Source organism: Epinephelus moara, chromosome 21 (genome assembly GCF_006386435.1).
Source record: "Epinephelus moara isolate mb chromosome 21, YSFRI_EMoa_1.0, whole genome shotgun sequence".
NCBI lineage: Eukaryota > Metazoa > Chordata > Actinopteri > Perciformes > Serranidae > Epinephelus > Epinephelus moara.
The window spans coordinates 16,174,387-16,192,901 of NC_065526.1; the positions used below are offsets into that span (position 1 = coordinate 16,174,387).

Here is an 18,515-nt window from a genome sequence, read left to right on the forward strand (position 1 = left end):
GTTCATGACACGTCGAATTGTTTGCTAGACCGCGTGCCCAGCACTTGCTATTTTCTTATTTATATTCTAATTTTTCTTTGCTGTATTCTATTACATTTTGGTGCTGCAATGATCCCCAGCCGGATCATGAACGTATTTTATCTAACCATCATGTATTATAGTGCACTCGTACCAACCAGTGTATTAACAGTGCCTTACATTCACAACTCTCTATTTGCTACCTTCTCAGACTAACTGTTAACGCGGTATAACTTTGACTAAGCCTCGGTATTAACTGCTGTTGTGATGCATTTCACATTTGGTACGTTGCTCTGTTGTCATGTGTACGCATGTCTGGTACTGTTATTTTGGAAGCTAGTCATCTGTTGAGTGTAGCTCTTGAAATGCAGATACACCAGGCCTCAAGCTAAAAAACAAAAACAAAAAAAATGCTCAGGAATATTAGTAATATGTAAGCAAATGTCTTTGTAACTGCAGATTATATATATATATGAAATATATATATATATATATATATGACATGAAAATAAAAATGTATTATGTAGCACCTGGTCCGATGATTGTGTTCATTATTCATCAAGTATTGCTATAGTTTATTGTTATGATTATTATTTTTGTCTTCTTTGCCTTAATTGGACAGGGCAGTCTCGGTGTGGAGGGGGCAGAGGGTGGGAGGGTGTGCGGTGGAGGGTTGCAGACTGGAATTAGGCCTGTGGCTGCTGTGGCGAGGACATTGCAGATGTATATAGAGTTCCTTCTCTACCCGCTAAGCCACTGGGCGCCTACAGTATTCCTATAGTTTTGTGGTTAAATGTAGGAGAGTAGGTTTTGTTTCAACTGTGGGTGGGGTACATATGAAACAAGGCACATCCTGGTGGATTTTTATGCACTACCTTGTGACTTTTCTGTCTCGCTTTGTGGTGGAGATGTCATATTTAGCCAAAATAAAAGCTCTCTGCCATTTTGTTTTTCTTGAGGGGACAAATGCACAAAATGTTCTAAATACTGAGTGGGACATGTCCTCTGCATGCCTCCTGAAATCTACACCTAAGGGTATATGGAAGGTGTACTTGCTTTACTTGAGTACTTGCTTCTCTCTGGCTCCCCCTGGTGTTCACTCGTATAAACTGTAATTTATCCTCTTACATAGATTTAAAAAAGAAAATGACCTGCAGTGAATGTAGAGAGGAGCACAGATGGTTTAGTTATGGTTAGTTGATCAACTAGCCTCCATTTATGTGTAGGTAAAGTGGTAAATCTATGGAGGACAAGATTGTTTCATTAATCACAAATTACATGAATAAATTAAACATGTATTAACACCGAAATATATAAAGAATATTTTTGATTTAGTAAATAACCAAAATTTGCAAATGAATGCCGAAATACAGAAATGCTTAATTAAAAAAAATTATATAAATACTTGAATAATAAAAGCAGAAATGTAGAAATGTATGGAAGCACATTGCATTCTGAATGAATATATTTTTTTAATTTTCTATTTATTCAGTGAATGCAATGCGCTTCCATAGAAATACAAGAACATAATGATAATTTGTAGAAATAAATTTGCACCTTATTTCTATAGTCATTAATTAGCTATATTTATTGAATTGACTGGAGAAAAAAAAACCTGGATAAACCCGCTCAAGTCATATCTATTTCCACCTGCTGATAGATGAGGGGTTTGTGATTTTTCAGAAGTCTTCAAGCAGTTAATAACTTAATTTAAAAATGTATTAGGTAGCACTTGTTGCAATAATCATGTTCATTATTTGCAAGTAAGACATAATTGAGCCTTTAAGTATTACTGTAGTTGTGTGGTTATGTACGTAGTATACTTGCTTCTCTCTGGCTCCCCCTGGTGTTCACTCCTATGAATCAAAATTTATTCTCGTACATAAATTTAAAAAAAGACTGACTTACAATTAACATTTGGAGGTAAAATATTTGGAGGTAGGTAAAATAACTAAATCTCTGGAGGACAAAACTGTCTTACTGACTTATCAATAATTAACTGAATAAATTAAGCATACATTAACACTGAAATATACAAAGAATTACATTTTTTAACTGGTAAATAACCTTTTAAATTTAAGAACAAATGCTAAAATACAGAAATGCTTGACTATGCTTTCCAAAAAAATACATATAAATATGTAAATAATTTAAGTAGAAATGTAGAAATACAAGAATAAAATGTAGATGTGTAAAAATTACATTTATTTATTTACCATTATCTATATTTATTTAACTGACTGAAATAAAAGTTCCAGCTCAATTTCTACATTGACATGTAGCACTGCCTGTTGGCAGATTAGGGGTTTCATAATTTTGTAAAATCTTGTGTAGCAATTAATAACTTGATCAAATTATTATCATCGACTACAGCTCTATACTTGTATAGTTAAATATACAGAGACAAATAACTACAAAACATACCGTATAAATAGGATATTGTCACACAGTATTGACTTGATATTCTGGATTAATTGAACAAAACAAATGAAAGGAGTCATTGTTTTAACTTTTACAGTTTTATCCCCCGTCCTTCAAGCAGATACAGTACTGATTTAACGAAATGATTTCTATCTTCATGTTTTCTCTGTGATTAGTCCCAGCTGTCACAGCTGTGACGAAGCACATCCAGATGTTCTAGTACAGTCAAATATTCATTGCAGAATGGGTAACAGAAAGATAAACCTGGTCATGTCCCTTAAGTGCTGTCCATTAAGCATGACACAGATGTTTGATGCATTTTATTTGGAGGCTACTGGTGGCCCTGCCAGTCGTAAATCAAACCCAGTATATCGTCATCAGGTCAAACTATTTGGTCTGAAGCACGATGACTGCTTCCAGTGACATGATACTCATCAGTGAAGACATCAGTGATATACACCACCAAAAAGTGTCTATGCTAACCTTACATTTGTTCCTATGTGAAGGCCTCGAACTATGATGAAAGACAGTGCAGACGAGCTGTGAGCTCCTCTAAGCATGAACTACTTAATCACAAATAGCTGCTAGGCAACTCTACTTTTCATTCAGATCAATACATATTGTACACACATCCACAAACAAACAGTGCAGCATTTTACAAAAAGAAATGGAAAACAAAAATTAACCAAAAGTAAAAAGTAAAATGAATGGACATATAAACTTATTATAGTGTGCTCGGAGTTGATAAAAAGAAAACTAAAAATGTAAGTGAATGTTGTTGGCAGCTGGAGAGACTCAACCCTCTTTGTCTAGGATGACTTTCACATCAGCAAACACCTGAAAGAGAGAAACAGGAGAGTTTACTTTGACTTGTCAGGACACAAACAGACGAGTCATTTCAAAACTGGAACTACTACCCACACATGACATCTGACTGTGGAGCCAGGGACTTTATTCAGACCAGTATAATGGTGGGAAATTATAATGGGAAACTGGAGGAAACCAGGTGAGCCCTCTTTTAAGGAACAGTTCACGGAGTCGTCAAATGTTGCATCATATGAACAAATCTCTTTCAGTTCTGGGGACAAGACGGAGAAATATGTGGCGGAGTGGAGAAGCTACTTGGAGTACACTGCTGGTGTGGAAGCATTGGAGAGAGGAGTGCCAGAGAGAATGTGTTGTGTTGGAGCACAGCGAGTGTAGCTAAAGACCCAGACACACCAAACTAAATTCAGAGAATTAGTGGCTGCGTCGACTCATTTTGCCTGTGTCTCCGCCAAAAAGTTGCAAAGTTGCTACACAGACTATGATCAAGCAGCATGTGCGTTCTGCGCCTATGTAAGAGGATATAACTCTCCACACCAGCTGACGGCGGTCGTCTGTATTCATCATTCAAAAAGGGAAACAGGAAGACCGTCTTGATGGTAGTTAACCAGTCAGCACATTAACAACACAATCCAGTGCTGAAAATACAGTAACACAAACCATCACAAGACACTTCTGCTAAAGAAAAACAGTCTTACCTACTGTAACATGTTTTGATCTCACTTCCTTTTAACTTTAGCTGTTTGTTTACTTTCCTCATTTCTGTTTCTCTTCGCTGAGCTGAACCACCAATCAGAGTGATATCATTCACCAACGGACTCTGCTGTTGCTGATTCAACATGGCCAAAAAAATCCAATAGGGCTGATGATGAGGAACACCAACGGCCCATCTTTGACTGATGGCCAACTGTCGGCTTGGTGTGTCAGGGCCTTTAGTGTCATCTAAAGGATGTCGTTCGATGTCATGGCTGAATACTGAGCTGATTTCAACAACGTGAAAAAGTCCGCAGCAAGACTTGGGCACAAAACAGAACAGAACAAGCAAAATGTACAAAAAAGTTTAATTTTTCTGTAGGGATCCTTTCCATAGTGTTGTCAGACACTCAGAACAACAATCTGAGCCTGTCAGTGACAAAAACAGCACGTTAAGTGGACGTAAACTGACAGTGTGAACAAGCCCTGAATGGCTACATTGCAGCCTGTTTCACAGTTGGCGGCTGCAGCGCTCTTGCTCAATACTGGACCATGTTCAAAAATTGATGTTCCCATTAGTTACTTAGATCAGTGGTTCCCAACCGGGGGGCATGACCCCCTAATTTTAATGCGTTACATGTCAAAATTTAAGTCATTTATGTGTCAAAAACAAATAACGTGTGTTGGGGGCACTAAAGTGGTTAAAATATGGGTCCCTCAAGAAAAAGGTTGGGAACCACTGACTCTAAGTTCTATTCGGACAGGATTAGTTTTACATAGGGATGTGGACTAATGTCAGTTTACCACAGGATGTCTGTAATATAAATGTTCGATTCGCACGGGACAAGAAATCTCCGTAATTCTACCAGAGATGGGAGTGGTAACTCGATTTGCACCCTGGCGTCACCTCCCTGTCGACATGTGCGTGCTACGTTGCTTCCTGTATGTGTAATAATATTTCATGATTAGCCCATATGAAAAACTGCCCATGATCAGGATTGTGTGTACACAACGATTAGCAATATGGATTTATATTAGGCCTACCTAATACAACCAGAAGTCTCGTGGCTCTGAAAAGTGCTTTCTTCTCGACCTTTTTGATTGGTCTCCAACGTAGGGCTGTGCGATCATTCGAAGAATGTCCACTATCACGACTGCCGACAACACCGAATGCTTCTCCATCATCAAAAAAACGCGGAAAACTAGTTGTAAGTGCGGGAAAATGGCTGTAAACAGGACGTGATGAAATATTTACATAGATTTTTACAGAGGATTGTGTTCGCACGGGATTAATATTACCCAAGGTATTTTCTCCAGACCGTTTTACAGAAGGTAAAGGAGCCGTAATTTTTACTGACATTATCCGTAATGATTACAGACATGGTCCGTTCGGACGGGACTAAAATCCCTGGTAATAATTACTTTACCCCACGTCTCCACGTTAAACTAATCCCGTCTGAACAGGGCTTTAGACACAAAAACAGGAAAAATAGGGTCCAGGTTGGAGAGTACTGGTATTATTTCCCTTTAATAATACAGTTACTTATGTTTTTTTTCTCCACAAAAAAGTCTGATGCATCCAAGTCAAGTATCAATAAGCAACACATATTTTTGAATGGAGGGAAACTTTAAAATCAGTTTTGTTCCTTTTTCCCAAAATGGACAGAGTCGCTCACTCCCCACATCTCAGCATTTAATCGTAAAATGTTGTAAGTGAAAGCAGTGATGACCAAAACCACAAAATAACATTACGGTTAAGGCTGTAGCCTGTGCTCGATCAAGGCGGGGGAACACCTTTGTCTGTGATGTCACCCTTGTTTCTGGTGAAGCTTATGAATTCTTTAATAATACGTGGAGTCAGACTGGTGACTTCACAAATGCTAAGATTAGGTTTCCTTTTGGAGTTTTTAAAAAAAAATAGCATTTAGTATATATTACGGGATTTCCACTTTGGCTTGCTAAGGAAGTTTTCCCTCTTGCTTCACTGGAGGATTTCCACATTCTACCATGTGACACAGTGAGTCCTCTGTTTCCTCTTCTCTAAAGCCGTTGACAGACTTTGATGACAAATGGAATAAACTACTTGACAAAAGGGCTTCTGTTAAACGCTGTTACCTGACAATCTCTCTTCTTTTTGTTTTATATTACTTGATCTGTCCTGACTAAAATCCCTCACAGCCCGGTGATCAAACCACTGTTGAACTGCCTTAAGCTGCAATTCTTACATCTACAAGCTGGAATCCAAAATGCAAATATTAGACAATGTGAGAAAACTCTTTAAGTCTCTCATTATGGGCTTGTTTGCCCTGATTAACAGGTTTATCACACCTCCTCTCACGCCCCACCCACACAAACAAACAATCTATGGGTGCCGCTCACGGATGTTTTCTTCCAGTCGATGCCATTTACTCACCTCATCCACATCGCGCGAGGCGTCTATAGTGCGCACCTTGCCGAGTTTAGCATACAGTTCAATGATTGGTCGTGTAGAATGCAGGTAGGTTTGGATTCTGCAAGAAAAATATGCCTGGTTATTGGGGTCAGACGACACAGGGGACTCAAAGGAGACACAAAATAGGCCAAAAACATACATGCAGGTATCCAACAGTCAGCTAAGTGGGTCAGACAGATCTATACTGATCAGATAAGCTTGTTGTACTTTGTTACAGACAGAAAGAAATCAGTTTATGAAATCAATTCATTGTATAAGGGGAAGTGTTGTGCTTTTTCTTATTTTCTGTCACATATATAAGGTTAAAATCAAGTAAGTTCATATTAAACGTGGCCAAAGTTACACATAATGAGGTAAATGTAATCCCTGTGAGCAAAAACCTCAGGCCTCAGGTTGTTCTGAATTCTGTTCTCAAGTGTTTTTCTACTTCCGAGTAGGGCTGGGCAATATGGCCTTTATCCTTTTTGATAATACATGAACAATTTATTACACATTCATGTATACAGTACATCGAGTATAATTAATAAATACTGCACCCCTACTTTCGAGACAAGCTGACATCAGCTTGTGACGGATTTCGTAGTATGGTCATCTGATCCACGCATGCAACTGTAAATATTTACATTACTTACAATGCTACATGTAGCTACATGCTAATGTCAAGGGAACATGTAATCTGTTACTGATGTTGTCAATTTCTCTTTGATTTCGAACCATATTCCTGCTAGAACATGTCCAGTTGTGTTTAGAAGCTGTTATTGGTGATTTTTCATGGTAAAAAGTGCTGCTATTCTCTGTTACAGTCATTCCCCAGCTGCAGTGATGGTGCAGAGACACCAAGATGCGCAAGACCCGGAAATGCTGACCAATCAGAGCAGACTGAGCTTTTTGGGAGGGGGCTTTAGAGAGACAGGTGCTAAAACAGCCTTTCAGACAGAGGGTGAATACAGGTGTTTCAGCACAGTATGAGGAAAATAAAGTGTTTTCTGACCACTGAAGCATTTAAACATGTTTTAGTCGAACCCCAAAATACAAGTATGAATCTGAAAATGAGTATAACAGGTCCCCGTTAAAGGTAAATACACACCTCTGGGGTTCAGTACTGTTAAAGTCTAAAATGACATGTTTTGTTTATGTTGCAGGACTGTACCTTTTCTCCAAGCTTTCTCTGTTGTCATCTGTGCGTCCACTGTTCTTTCCTCTTTCTAAACATCTACTGATGCAAACCTGTGGACAGAAAAGGCAGAAACTGTGTGCTCGGTGTGAAATGTCTCTGAGGATATCAGCTCCACTTTCTGTGTGCATCTAAAAACAGCTGGAAGGGTTTTAGCTTCCTGGTTTCCATGACGCACCTCATTGCTGCAGTCGAAGAAAAGCACAAATTTAACATCTGCTTTGCCGTCCATGACTTTGTTCCACCCCTCAAGGTTGTCCTCGTTGCGGGGGAAACCGTCTATGAGGAAACGGAACTTCTTCTCGTCTTTCTGCATGGTCTCTTCCATTGCCTTACGAAACAGAAACAACAACACATAAATATTTTACTCTGAATGTGAATTCAGGTTTTAAAAAACACCTTAATGATGTTTAAAAAACAAAGGGTTTTAGCGAAAATGCACGTGTTTGGGAAGTACTGAGCATACGACTGGATAAATGACAACTGGATTTTACTGCACGAGTTGTGTGAGAGCTTGTAAAGTGACGTTTTTGATATAGTTTTGCTGATGTTAAACGTGGTACCCTTTCAATTAATAAATCAATACGTTCGCTGTTTTCCATGGAGGCATGTGGGAAAAACTTTTTTTTTTTGTCATGAATTCAAGGTAACCTGTCATGACTAACTGATATACAAATGGTCATTTTTAGTATTCCTCTAAACCATAATCTCTCTTGGTATACAAGTATATAACGATTTGTATGTAAGTAACTGTATATGGCTTCATTTTATTCTCTTCTAATTTAAATGTTTTTATATATGGTTATAAATATATATTTGAGAAATAGAATTCTGCCGTTTCTTAAAATTAACAAAAATCTCTGAGAAAACGATTCATGGGAAAAATTCTGCTCTTGTTTTACCAATGACAAGATAATTATCTCTTTAATTCAGAAAAACAAGGCAAATATTTTTGTTGTAAAGTGAATGCATTACATCTCTGTAACCTTGAAACTTAAAGTGATGTCTTCAAATCATTCATAACTGAACAATCCTCCAAAAACCAAAATATTCTGATCTAAATTACATGAAGCAGGAAGAGATACTAAGTCATCATATTCTTGAGGATAGGAGAAGCACATGTTTTGTGTATTTACTTAATAAATGACTTCATGCATCAGTGTAATCAATGTATTGATTGTGACTTTTGACTATTCTGTAGTTTGAGTAATCGCCTTGGTTGTTTCTGAGTAGTTCTGCCCAGATATTAAAATGATTAGCCAAGTTAGCAGAATCAAAAACTGATCTGTGATCAGAGTTTAACTTTAATTTTCACTTTCCACAGTAAAGTTATTTTTGAGCCCTATATACCAAAATAAAAGCCGAGTTGTGTTGGGTTGCAAACAGGACATGAATAGAACCGTCTGATCCTGGACAGACTGGTCAGGTTTGTCTCTTGTTAGGCAAACACAAACCAGATTTACAGCCTGTGCTTGGTGCGTACCTTCTTGAGTAAGTTGATAGTGATTTCCACGGGGACAATTTTGCCCTCCTTGATGTAGGTGGAGATGAGGTGTCCGACTTCTGACCCGTCTCTTGCTTTCTCTGCCCTCAGCAGTTCCCCCGCTGACAAATGGGTGTAGCTGTAGTTCTGAAGGACAAACATTTTTTAAAACTATGATAAGTTGATCTTTTGTGATAAAAACTGTATCTCAAACTAAATCACTTCAATGCTAGTCATTAAGAGTCGATTTCTGGCGAGGAGAAAGTAATGGTTGGTCTTTTACAAAAAGATTTCTACTGATACTAAAAGTTTAAATTTGAGAAGGCGGCCTTTACAGCCAGGCTAAAGTCGTCTCACTCACAGACCAGGAAGAAGTCGGTACGTGTGTGCTGAATGAAAGGAGCCTCTTTGTATGGCTGCCATTCAGGACTAACCACTTTACTTGAAGCACGGCAGCCAACACCCAGTTACATCCGTGAACAGAAGTAGTTATAAAGTCTCTCTTATTTGAACCTCTCTCTTTCTCAGTCAACACACACACACACATCAAAAGAATCTACATTGCCCCCCAGTAGAGCTGCAGCTTCATGAGCTTTCATGACTTTCAGACAAACATCAAAGCAGCATCCTTAAGTAGAGCTCTGGCTTTTCAAACTTTTGGGATGTTAAAAATAGCTTTTTGTCAGACCATGGACCGTTTCACCCTACTTAGCATCAGTCATGCTCTCCAGACCTACCCAGTCTTTAGTCTGATTTTATGTCATGTTTTATTATGAATAACAACGTAGCAGATGAGTAGCTGCAGACAATCATAGGATACCGGAATATTCTTGTGTACATAACTGCAGAAACTTTAGGCCAAGTGAATAATATACGATGAAGTACAGTGATGGAAGAAGGACCCAGATATTTTATGGAGTGGCATAGTATTGGCATCAAAGTCTACTTAAAACACCTAAGGTAAAAGTACTAATTTTGCAGAATGGCCTGTTTCAGAATATCGTTTATAATATCGCTTGCTTACAATTAGTGATGAATTAATATCTAAGCATCACTTTAATGTTAAAGCTGGTAAAGGTGGAGCTAATTTCATTTTTTATATACTGCTGGGTAGCTTTATCTATAATAATACATAAGTTTATTTGTTCATTATATTCTGTATCAATAATCTAAATCTGCACTTGTTGATAAATCTTTAAAATTGCTTCCTCCATGAACTGATCAGTTTTTTGTCTATTAAATGTCAGAACATGGTGGAAAATGTCTATCAGTGTGTCCCAAAGCTGAAGATGATTTCCTCAAATGCCACGTTTTGGTCCGAAACCCAAATATAATCTGTTTACCATCACAAAGGTGTCACAAACCAGATAATATTCACATTTAAGAAGATGGAATTTTTATGTTTTTCTTCAGAAATTACTCATATCGATTAACTGATTATTCAGTCAGTTGGCGATTAATTTAATACCTGACAACAAATTGTTTAACTAACTCCCTTGTTAACTATTTGCTTTTAAAGAACACTACAATCATCTGCTGCTGGTTTATTTAAGGTTCACAGCAACAGCCGAAAGAAAATCAGGAATACTGCCTTTGTTTTTTACGCCCCAAAGCTATGTAACACACTACCTGTAGATATCAGGGGAGCCAGCCCACTAATTAGTTTTAAAAGACAGGTAAAAACTGTTCCCTCTGGCCTTTAACTAGCTTTGACTTTCCTGATACAGGTCTGAAACTCTTCTGTTTCAAAATGTTGTATCTTGCTTGATTTTATGATTCCATGATTTTACGATTTAATTATTTTATGATTTTGAGAATTATGGTTTTTCTGTGACTAGTGGGAGGTGGATCTGACGGAGAAAGACTGTGGTGAGTTCTACTTGATCCACAGCGCCACAACTGGCTGGCAGATTCTGGGGCAGCTGAGGGCTGTACCCGGCACAAACAATACCCACAGTGAGGATAACCCTTGGAAAGACGTTCCAGGGTAAGCTGAAAGATGCTTATTTTGGTTAATCAATATCTACTGGTGAGTTTGTGTCTGCCTGGAATAATTGACTCTGAAAAATAAATAGGATTTTTTTGTCAATAGCTGATATGTAACAACTCATTTGACCCATAACCAATACCGATACCAATATATCCGCTTCTTTCCCTCCCTAGTTTCAGTGACTATCAAGTCTTCTGTAGTGGACTTGCATGCATACTCTTATCGTGTTGGCCCACCAGCAGATGCAGCCATGAAATACAATAATTTTCAATGTATGTAAAATTCATTCATTGTGCAAAATAAGAAAAAGGTATGCTGGCCAATTCTGATTCTGATGTTCTATTTTTATGTGAAGCATTCAGTGCTTATAATTCCCGTAATGTAAAGCACTTTGTGTTGCATTTTTTGTATGAAAGGTGCTATATAAAAAAAGTTAATTATTACTATTAACCAATTATTCCTTGCAGCTCTACTAGTTGAAGTAGAAAAATAGTCTCTGAACTATAGCGGAGCAGAGGTATAAAGAAGCATACAATGGAAATAATCAAAGTACCTCACTCTTGTACATGAGTACAGTACTTGAGTGAATGAACCTGGTTACATCCAACCACTGTTGAAGTATGGCCCATCATCCCTTACACCTGATGTTGACATAAAAAGCACCCCACCCAATAAATGTCCACATCACCATCTGTGCCTGTCTGCTCAAAGTCTATGGTGGAGTAACCGAGCCCACCCCAGACTTACAATGACCTATATATAACCTCAACTAAACAGAAGAGTTAATGATAGGGTTACAACACAGAGCAAATGTCAATAGGTTATCTCCTCCTGTTGGCTCTATTTGTACTGTGTGAAGCTAAAAAGCATTTAATTCATTTGGCTACATAACATTAAACAGTGGGCTAGAAAACATTATATATTTTACTGCTTTGACTCAGCACTCAGAAACACACACTGGGGAGTTTCTCAATGATTAAGAATAATAATAAGTAATGTTTTTAGCTCCTGTATGCCAGTATAGGCTTTTAAAGAGGCACATAACCACTGTGGCTAACTAGCTAGCTTGCTAACACAGGTTCATTTTAGAGGACAACCGGAAGTCAATCAAATTTAGACATTACCGTATAAAAAAGGTGCTACTAAAAGGAGAACTGGCACTAAAATGAACTAAACACATTTCCATTACGACCTGCTTACTTCCGACTATCAAAGTCGGTACTTTTCATTGTCCTTTCTCTCGCCATCTCTCCTAACGTTACCTCCACGATTTTGGAGCACTGGGTCCCTTTGCCGGCGCCAGGCCCGCCCAGCACGAACACAACCTGCGGCTTCATCATCAGCAGCACCCGGTACAGGAAGCTCGGCACCCTCTGAGACACGTTACCGAACAAACGGAAGATCATAAACCAGCACCGGCAGCTACAGATGTAAACCAGCGGGGTGGGGACACCAAAGAATAAGCGGAGCTGACCGGTGAATGCGTGTCACTATCCGGGGGTAGGAAGTCGATGAGGCAAACGACACCACTTCCGCTGTTGACTCCAGCGACCAATGGGGTTGCAGGAAGCGCTGATGCGGGCCTGTAGACACGCCCACTTGCACTTGTTATTTTTTTCAATGCAGAGGTCGGGTGACGCCCCTCCCCTGCCTCCCTAGCATCAGCACCTCCAAACTGAACAAGGCGGCCGGGAAAAGGATGCTCTCCGGTCCGCGATGCTCACCAGCGCGAGGAGACCAAACGATGAGACGACTAACCGCGAGGCGCTCGAGCGGCTGGGTATAGTCACTGTTTTCTGCACGTTTATGTTGCCTCGCTGCCTCCATTCATGATGCACCATTCATGCATCCCCAAGAATGGAAACACATTGCGAGGAAAACATATAAATCGCCTGTTATAGCCCTGTTGTTTCGCTTTTGTAAGACACATTCTCGCTCGTTTGATGAAGCTTCTTTTCATGTAGGTCAAGGTGATGAGGAGCCCGATTTTGTCTTTTGAGGGCGCCGCGCGAATGTAGGGCTAATACAGGAAAGCCAAGCAAACAAAAGGCATCCAGCCCCCCTCCTCTGACGCACCTGGCTGCCCTGTCGCCACTTGACATGACAGCGCAGAGCCGGGAGCAGAGCAGCAGGATCAAGGGGCACCGACGTGCAGCCGGACGTGTGGACTCGACAGGGAACAGAGGAGCCTCCGGACGCACGGCGGAGAAGCAGCAGCAGCCCAGGGGAGGCCGGATTGCAGTTTCTGGGGACGAGCGCCAAGGGCAGTGCGGCAGTCAGCAGGCAGACCGGGGGGAGGAGGCTGCGGAGATCTGTGATACTTCCCCCCCAGGCCCCACTGCGCTCTCACCTCCGTATCATCCTGAATATATCATGGTGGAAGCTCTTATGTTTCATCAATGGTGACTGTGACACTCCCCATCATTTTCTCTCTTCTTTTTACCTCCTTCCCAACCAATCAGTGATGATGGGCAATTAAAAGATTAGATCTGCTCTCCAGGCAAGGGTGGACCCCGGAGGGGACTGATGTGCATACTGGCCAGGTATCATTTGCTCCCTTCTTCTCTGGTTTTGCTCATTTTGCTTGCTGCCTGCACTATGGGCTGTATTCAGAGCATCGCATGCAAGCCCCGCATCAGACGGGAGAACATTGTGGTGTATGAGGTGTCAGCCTCTATTGACCAGTGTCCCACCATCATTGAGGAGAACTCGCCGATTGTGCTTCGTTACAAGACGCCTTACTTCAGGGCCTCAGCAGGGGTTGTGATGCCACCAGTGCCCCGCAATGAAACTTGGGTGGTGGGCTGGATCCAGGCTTGTACCCAGATGGAGTTCTACAACACCTATGGGGATATTGGCATGTGAGTGTATAGCAGAACCCTAACTTTCTGCAACTGATTGAGCTCAGTGTGTTTGGGTATAGTGCGCACATCTCTCACACACACTCAGAACATCCAGACCCTGCACCTGCCACTGCCAAAAAAAGCCTCTCACTCTGTCCTCTTCTGTCCACTGCCGCAGGTCCAGCTGGGAGTTACCAGAGCTGCGAGAGGGTCGGGTCAAGGCCATCAGCGACTCAGACGGCGTCAGCTACCCCTGGTATGGCAACACCACCGAGACAGTCACCCTGACCGGACCCACATCCAAACCGTCCCGTCTGACGGTCAGCATGAACGACAACTTCTACCCCAGCGTGACCTGGGCAGTGCCCATCAGCAACAGCAACACGCCCATGCTGACCCACATCACCCGGGACCAGAGCTTCATCACCTGGCTGGTGGCGATGAACTCCGTCACCAAGGTAGGACAAAAACACAGCCTGGTATTGGAGATGAAAAAGTGTGTTCCCACTTGCACCATGTCTTAATAATGTTGTGTTGTTCCTCCAGTGTTGTCACAGTTATATGTTTTGCCCGCTTTAAATGAAAAACACTGGCTATACATCTTCAGAGACTGCTCTTGCATTACACACACAGACTGACTGTGATGTAATCATCGCCCCCCCCCCTGCACTTTTCCTTTGTGGTGTAAAGTTACAAAGTACATCATCATTGCCTTCAACTCTGCTGAACGAAGCCCCTGCAACAGCCCATCAGGAGTTAGTCTAGCTTGAAATGTGTCTAAATGCTGACAGTATTCATGTACTGTCTTTGTGGAAGAGTTATATTCTTTTTAGGCTTTTGTAGATTAGGCTATTGTTGGTTGAAACGTGGAGAGCAGAGGAAGAGCATGCATGTATAGGGACAGAAAACTGACATTAAAGATCTGTATTTTAGCTAAACTTTCTTCTGTGTCAGTTAGGATAAAATTATATTCAACAAAACCAAAGTGATGTATCATTTATTAAGATGCACATTAACTACACATTGATTAGCCGAAGAGGTCATAATGCACAATCAGTTGAAGCTTTGACTCTTCATGTGCGTGTGTGTACAAAAATATGTATTTTATCTCTTACCTGTAGTGCTATTTATCAATCCAGATTGTTTTGGTGTGAGTTGCCGAGTGTTGGAGATATCAGCCATAGAGATGTCTGCCTTCTCTCCAATATAATGAAGGTAGATGGCACTCGGCTTGTGGTGCTCAAAGCGCCAAGAAGTACATTTGAAAAACTCAACATCAATGTCTCTTTCCAGAAATCATGACCTGGTTACTCAAGATAATCCACAGACCTTGTTGTGAGCAGTTTCATATAGGAACTATTTTCTTTCTACTGACCAAAACCTGCCAACTGTATCACCGTGCAGAAGGAAGTGTGCATCTACTCATGGTCGAGAGCACGAGATATAACCATTAATGACGTCGTCCTCTGAGTAGATGCATGCTTTTTTTCTGCATAGTGATACGGTTGATGGGTGTAATTCGGTAGAAAGAAAATAATTCTGACATGAAACTGCTCACAACAAGGTCTGTGGATTATCTGGAGTAACCAGGTCATGATTTCTGGAAAGACACATTGCTGTTGAGTTTTTCAAGCGTGGTTTTTTGGGCGCTTTGAGCACCACAAGCCGAGTGCCATCTAGTTCCATTATATTGGAGAGAAGGCAGACATCTCTACGGCTGATATCTCCAACACTCAGCAACTCACACCAAAACAATCTAGACTGATAAACAGCACCACATGTAAATATGTATTTTTGAATATGGGGTGATTTGTCCCTTTAACATTACACTGCTCTCCTCCCCCAGGAGCGCATTGTGTTGCAGACGGTGCGGTGGCGGATGCGAGTGGACATTGCCGTGGACCCTGACATGCCTCTAGGCTCTCGGGCCTCGTTGGTGGGTCGTCCCTACCAGGAGCAGCCGCACATCCTCAACTACCAGGAGCCCATCCCCCCCAATGCGCTGGGGAGGCCGAATGCCAACGACGCCCAAGTGCTAATGTGGAGGCCACGGAGAGGAGCGCCACTAGTGGTCATCCCGCCAAAATAAGAGGGTCAAACGGTTGCACATACTAAAGTGTTGATTGTTCCCTCTTGCAGGATAGGGGGTATGAAGGTGATGAAGTCCTGAAGCCAATCAGAGAAGAGAGAATTGATGGTTTCCCTGCGCTTAAGATGCCAGTGGCTCATTGCCCCTGAAAGATTTAAGTGGACCATTATAACAAGCCAGAGTGGATATTACATCTTGGATCTGACACAACACAGTGTCAGAACGGAAATCTACAACAAACTTGTGTCAAGAGCCTGGGTTGCATCAAGGCTGTTTTTGGCCCCCGACAAGTTTTGGACTGCATTAAAGAGTTCTGCCTGCTTTTTAGCAAACAAGGAACGCTGTTTTTAGATGTACCACAGAGGTATTAGACACCAACGAGAACTGCATCCTGCATCCTTATGTAGATCTTATTGCATGAGAGCGTGAGAGAGACAAGAGAAATCGTCCTTGAGAAGTTTAAGAATAGCATTTGTTTTGTATAACTTGATACCTGAAGACATTTTGATTGAAAAGTCAGCCAAAAAAAACAAACAAAAAAAAACCCTGCGGGCTGGTCAAACCTCGTCAGTGCCAACTAAGGCCTTCAGCACACTCAGTACCAGAGTTAAAGGATGTATTCAGAGAATTTTAAAAGAGACAAAGTATTATATGAATCTTTTTAGGTTAAGATTAACTCATGCATCAATCAGATTGTATTAAGAGCACCCACCTTGCATAAAAGTCTGGAAGAAGAACAAACCTGCTGTAGTTTTCACTGGAGTTTTGCTAACACACCAAACTTATGCACCAACGTATTTTCAACTCAGTCGTGCAGCTGATATTTTATTCAGATGGGTGACAAACGATCAGAGGAAGGAGCTGGACCTGTTACCACATTAAATAAATAATGTCAACTATGCTTTCAATAAGTGCAGTGTAAATGACTTGGAATAGTGCCATACAGCAAATTTAAAACAAGAGGGCGGTAGCTGGAATGAAGCCGAATTGTACTCAGACCTAAGGTAGATTCGATGTGGCACTAATCAGGCCATGTTGCACTACCGAGTTACATAAATCTTCCTACAATCAGGGAATCTAAATGTACTCTTAATGGTTTCCTTGGTGTGGAATTAAACCAGACTGCATTTTGAAAATGATTTGTTCAATTTAGTGCCATTATTTAAGACTGGTTTATGAGGTCATATTACAGTTTCTCATTATATCGTTAATGTATATCAGTGGTTCTCAACTTACGGGCTCACAATCGGGTGCAGGGTGGCCAGCTAACCATTTTCTAATTCAAAAAGCAAATAAATTGATTTACACTGGAAATGTTTTGTATTTTTTTCTGGAGAGATCATAAGAAGCATGGCTTCGATCCCCCAGACTTCCCTGGCAGAAGTGCAAGCTGAGGCCCTAATGCCTTCAAATCCTAGAGACACCCCTGTGCACACAGCCCTGCACAGGGGCTGCTGCCACTGGGTTTGCCTGTTGCAAACATCGAAAAGGTTGAAAACTGGCAATTAATTTATTATATATACTGATAAATATTGTTAATGTTTGTTAAAGGACCAGTGTGTAGGATTTAGTGACATCTAGCGGTGAGGATTGCAGATTGCCACAAGCTGAACCTTCGCTCACGTGGAAAGCGTGAACTCCTGGTTAGAATTCCTTCAGTGCTCATTGTTCAGGAGGTTTTTAGCGGAAGCCGAATAATCCGCAGAGGTCTTTTCCTCTTCAAAACAAACAGACCCGGTGATTTAAACCGGTAAAGACACTGAATAAAGAAGTAAGTTCTGTGTTTTTCCAACGCTGTTTGGCTCATCGCAGGGGGGCTGCCAACGTGAAAACGTGAATGGCCCTATCTAGAGCCAGTGTTGGGTTTGTCCGTTCTTGGCTGCTGTATTAACGTGGCGATGCAACATGGACAAAGACCTGCTCCCTATGTAGATATAAAAGCTCATTCTTAGGTCACCAGAACACAACAATTTGAGTTTTCAGGTGATTATACACTAAAGAAAACACACTTCTATATTCCTTTTCTGTCAAAATACCCCCCTATATCCTACACACTGGACCTTTAACTGGCCTCCTGTCATTCTGCAAAAGTGGCAAACCAAGTTGAGCATCCCTGACGTATATTATACTGCTCTGCAGATGGCTCTGCAGATAATCACAGATGAAGGTTTCCTGTGTCATGGCTTGGTCTGTCCAGTGGGCTTATCCTGGTCTCAGTCCAAGTCCCTGCCTGCCACTCTACACAGGAGTCACATGACTCATCCTCCATCTGTGCCTCTCTCCAGGTTCACGCCTCACCTTCCCAATCTGCTTGCTTGTTTTCTCCCCTGTCCGTCCACCCTCATCACACACACTATCTCCATCCAAATACACTCTGATTCCACAACTATGCAAAGATTATCTGTGACTGTAAACAAAAACAGAGGGAGAAAAACTGGCAACATGGGAAAGATGTGTATTTTTCATTTGCCTCAATCTCCTTTTTTTATTTTTCAGGGTTGAATAAAAATGGCTGTTGTAAATGTAC

At 41.0% G+C, this 18,515-nt stretch overlaps 2 protein-coding genes across 2 annotated transcripts; one reads left to right on the top strand and one right to left on the bottom strand.

The window, feature by feature from the left end:
- Nucleotides 1-2,518: 2,518 nt before the first annotated feature.
- Nucleotides 2,519-12,576, bottom strand: cmpk (cytidylate kinase). Its single transcript, XM_050032785.1, has 6 exons — nucleotides 12,319-12,576; nucleotides 9,067-9,213; nucleotides 7,762-7,914; nucleotides 7,560-7,636; nucleotides 6,371-6,467; nucleotides 2,519-3,276 (listed from the first exon to the last, which is right to left on the bottom strand). Exons 1-6 carry the CDS (start codon nucleotides 12,460-12,462, stop codon nucleotides 3,235-3,237), a joined length of 660 nt encoding a protein of 219 aa, XP_049888742.1. The 5' UTR covers nucleotides 12,463-12,576; the 3' UTR covers nucleotides 2,519-3,234.
- Nucleotides 12,577-12,672: 96 nt separating this feature from the next.
- fam78ba (family with sequence similarity 78 member Ba) lies at nucleotides 12,673-18,494 on the top strand. The gene is made up of 3 exons (XM_050032782.1): nucleotides 12,673-13,917; nucleotides 14,078-14,357; nucleotides 15,746-18,494. Exons 1-3 carry the CDS (start codon nucleotides 13,583-13,585, stop codon nucleotides 15,986-15,988), a joined length of 858 nt encoding a protein of 285 aa, XP_049888739.1. The 5' UTR covers nucleotides 12,673-13,582; the 3' UTR covers nucleotides 15,989-18,494.
- The last annotated feature ends 21 nt before the right edge of the window (nucleotides 18,495-18,515 follow it).

Excerpts from the sequence above, each read along its gene's own strand:
- cmpk (XM_050032785.1), bottom strand. The coding sequence starts at position 12,462 with ATGATCTTCCGTTTGTTCGGTAACGTGTCTCAGAGGGTGCCGAGCTTC. Across the intron at positions 7,637-7,761 it reads TCTTCGACTGCAGCAATGAG|GTTTGCATCAGTAGATGTTT; the intron begins GTGCGTCATGGA and ends TTCTGTCCACAG. Across the intron at positions 3,277-6,370 it reads CCTCGCGCGATGTGGATGAG|GTGTTTGCTGATGTGAAAGT; the intron begins GTGAGTAAATGG and ends TCTCTCTTTCAG.
- fam78ba (XM_050032782.1), top strand. The coding sequence starts at position 13,583 with ATGTGCATACTGGCCAGGTATCATTTGCTCCCTTCTTCTCTGGTTTTG. Across the intron at positions 13,918-14,077 it reads ACCTATGGGGATATTGGCAT|GTCCAGCTGGGAGTTACCAG; the intron begins GTGAGTGTATAG and ends CCACTGCCGCAG. Across the intron at positions 14,358-15,745 it reads CGATGAACTCCGTCACCAAG|GAGCGCATTGTGTTGCAGAC; the intron begins GTAGGACAAAAA and ends CTCCTCCCCCAG.